General features: G+C 52.2%; 1 protein-coding gene across 1 annotated transcript; it reads right to left on the reverse strand.

Annotated features, from left to right (window-relative positions):
* Positions 1-401: 401 nt before the first annotated feature.
* On the reverse strand, positions 402-1556 carry Ifitm3 (interferon induced transmembrane protein 3). The gene is made up of 2 exons (NM_025378.2): positions 1209-1556; positions 402-701 (listed from the first exon to the last, which is right to left on the reverse strand). The coding sequence occupies exons 1-2, from the start codon at positions 1455-1457 to the stop codon at positions 537-539; spliced, it is 414 nt and encodes a 137-aa protein (NP_079654.1). The 5' UTR covers positions 1458-1556; the 3' UTR covers positions 402-536.
* Positions 1557-3082: the final 1526 nt, after the last annotated feature.

The raw sequence follows: 3082 nt of genomic DNA on the forward strand, positions 1-3082 counted from the left end.
AGGAATGAACTGCATCGCTGCTGTGGGACCAGTAGGGGACACCAGGCCCCCACCACAGCACCCAGCAAATCCTGGACAGGATCAGCCCAGGGTTCCCCCGGGAAGCAGGCATGGAACTTTTGACACCATCTTGTCTGGTTCAGAGTATTCGTCCAGAAGAATACGGACCCAGACCTGGTCCTCCACTTCTGAACTGGACTGGGTGCCCTGGAAATGTGGGGCCAGGGCCAGTTGAAGCTTGAGTTCTCCCTGCCTGAAGCAGCCAAATACCATCCAGGACTTTGGCCAGCAAATGTCCACAACAGCAGGCCAGAGACTACTGCCAAATTGAGGATAACCTACATGTCCACCTCAGAGCAAGGAAGATAGAGGGGTGGGAGGAATAAAAGCAGTCATAGGATGGTGGTTATCAAGTGCACTTTATTGAATCCACTGTGGATAGATAAATGAGTGTTACACCTGCGTGTAGGGAGGGGCAAGGAGGGACGCAGCTGCGGAGGGTGAAGCACTTCAGGACCGGAAGTCGGAATCCTCTATTAAGTGTGAAGGTTTTGAGCGTTAAGAACAATGATGATGACACTAACAATGGTGATAACAACCATCAGGATGCTGAGGACCAAGGTGCTGATGTTCAGGCACTTAGCAGTGGAGGCGTAGGCCTGGGCTCCAGTCACATCACCCACCATCTTCCGATCCCTAGACTGGAGCAGAACAGATAGACACGGTCAGTGGCCCTGGAGCTGATAGGCAGATGCTCTGACAGTTTTCCTGACGTACTCCCTGTGGACTGCATCTCCCCATCTTAGGTCAGGAACATTTTACATCCTCTGATCATCCAGGAGGCCCTAGCACTTGTTGTTCACCCCACTGTAGGCTATTGTTCCCCATGAATCTCCTGAACATTTTCCACACAGGCTAGAATCCCAGTCTGTTGAGTGAAGGTGCTATAGGCATCTCTGCATTGGAAGAGTCTGACTCCAGAATCCCCAGGCAGCCTCACCCTGTGTCTGCCCCCAGAGAGCCTTTAAGCCTACACGTGTACACACACACACACACACACACACACACACACACCACAGAAGAATGAACACAAACTTATTTTAAACAAAGGACCCCACACTCATACCTCGGTGCCATCTGGGTAGATGGAGCTTCAGGTTCACACACACCTTTTTACACCATCACTCCCCCCATTCTAGCACACTCACCTTCACGGAGTAGGCATAGGCTATGAAGCCCAGGCAGCAGAAGTTCATGAAGAGTGTATTGAACAGGGACCAGACCACATGGTCAGGCACCGACACCTCTCTGGGCATGTTGATCACAGTAGTTCTGACAGAAGCCGATCCGTGCGGTGCCCCCATCTCAGCCACCTCATATTCTTCCTTGATTCTTTCGTAGTTTGGGGGCTGTCCTCCACTGGCAGCGGTGATGAAGGCTTGAGAAGTGTGGTTCATGGTGCGGAGCAAAGGCAGCACTGAAGGGCAAAGGATGGAGCGCGCTGCGGGTCTGCCCTTTCTGCGGCAGTTTCGGTTTCTCAGAAGTTTCCTTTTCCTGAATTTTGGCTTGATGAAACTGCTCTGGGTTCAGAGGGGCGGGGATCTAAAAAGCCTGCGGATCAAATTACTCCAGGGCAGGATGTCAGGAAGGATTGTGAATCAGGGGAACTTCCAGGCCAGGAGCCCAAGTCAGGACTTGTCCCAAGGCCCAAACCTCAGTGTTTAAGAGTGAGGGGTCCTGGAGTCAACCAAGCTCACGCTCACAGCTGCAGAACCTCACTGTTCCTTATCAAGGTCCCAGCCAGGCCCCAAAGAACCCTCTATTCTTTATTCAGCAATAAAGAGTGCCCAGAGAGCCTCTCACTATGAACGCCAGTTCTCCTGGCTTCATAGACAGGTGGGATGAACGGTACTTCTTGTGTTTTAAAGAGGAGAGAGAAGGAATATCTTCGGTGGCTATGCAGTCATATGTTGGGGGAGGGGGGGCCTCTGCAGGCCCACGCTGAAGCGTCCCTTCCCTTTGAGGGACCAGCCACACGGTGGTATCGCATAGAACAGAGTTTATTCTCTATTCATGGGGAGGGGGTTGAGAGGGTAGTAGAGACAGAGAAAGGCAGAGAGAGAGAGAGAGAACAGAGAAGTAGAGGCTGGCCATGAGCACTCGGAGGGAGTGGGGAATGAGGAGGGGGAAGCAGGTGCAGGAAGGTTAGAGAGTAAGGGGGGGAGCAGCCCCTTTTAGTGTGAGTCAGGCACACCCAGCTGTTGCCAGATAACTGTGGGGCAGAGCCTAGACAAAATGCTAACACGCCTCTGTGTCTCTCTCCTTGCAGAGCCCTAGTGCCCTAAGTGTGATCAACCACTGGACTTTGGTATTAGAACTAAATGATCTTCGGTCACTTGGCTCTGACCTCATGGTCCTGGGCTGGCCTGTTGGTGCTACAGCCACTCTTTTTCCCTCCTGCCCTAACAAAATTTATTAGTGCTAGTGGCATGGTCACCGAGAGGACCTTCGTCCTACCAGAGACGCTTTCTCAAACGCTTGGTGGGGTGAGGGCTGTGACCAGGAAAGCTACTCCTGATCATACTGAAGGACTCAGTGATAACAGGGACATCTGGCCTGGCTTCTCTTGTTAGGACTTGCATCCACTTTCTATCTTGGTGGCACTGGAAGGACCAGGCTACTACAGAGATCTCCTTCAAGGTGCCCTGCAGCACCCACCCTTCCTAGTGCCCTGAGTCTTGGGAGCTGGGGCTGCTCTAGTTTCTAGGTTCCACTCATTTCATTATCTTTCTTGAGTTCTTCACAGAGACATCAGCACCTCCTACAGACTCCCTTCTTTGCAGTCCTATTAGCTGGTGCTGGTTTAGTCAACATCTCTGAAAAAGTCTGCCTCTGGGAAGCTAGGTAGAGTGGTTTCCATGGGCGTACCTACCTCACAGAGGCCTCCTTCCAGGCCTCAGTCAGGCCTCAGGCCTCAGGGGTAGGGCTTTGGACTGGCCACAGGGACTCTGATTGGAGCCTGAAAGTGGTGGTTTCTGTTGGTTTCTGGTGTTATTTCTTTCTGTTCTGCGGATACCTCTCC

The sequence above is a fragment of the Mus musculus genome, chromosome 7 (assembly GCF_000001635.26).
Source record: "Mus musculus strain C57BL/6J chromosome 7, GRCm38.p6 C57BL/6J".
Classification (NCBI taxonomy): domain Eukaryota; kingdom Metazoa; phylum Chordata; class Mammalia; order Rodentia; family Muridae; genus Mus; species Mus musculus.

Coding starts and splice junctions, on each gene's coding strand:
- Ifitm3 (NM_025378.2), bottom strand. CDS start 1,457: ATGAACCACACTTCTCAAGCCTTCATCACCGCTGCCAGTGGAGGACAG. Junction 702..1,208: donor CCTATGCCTACTCCGTGAAG/GTGAGTGTGCTA, acceptor GTTCTGCTCCAG/TCTAGGGATCGGAAGATGGT.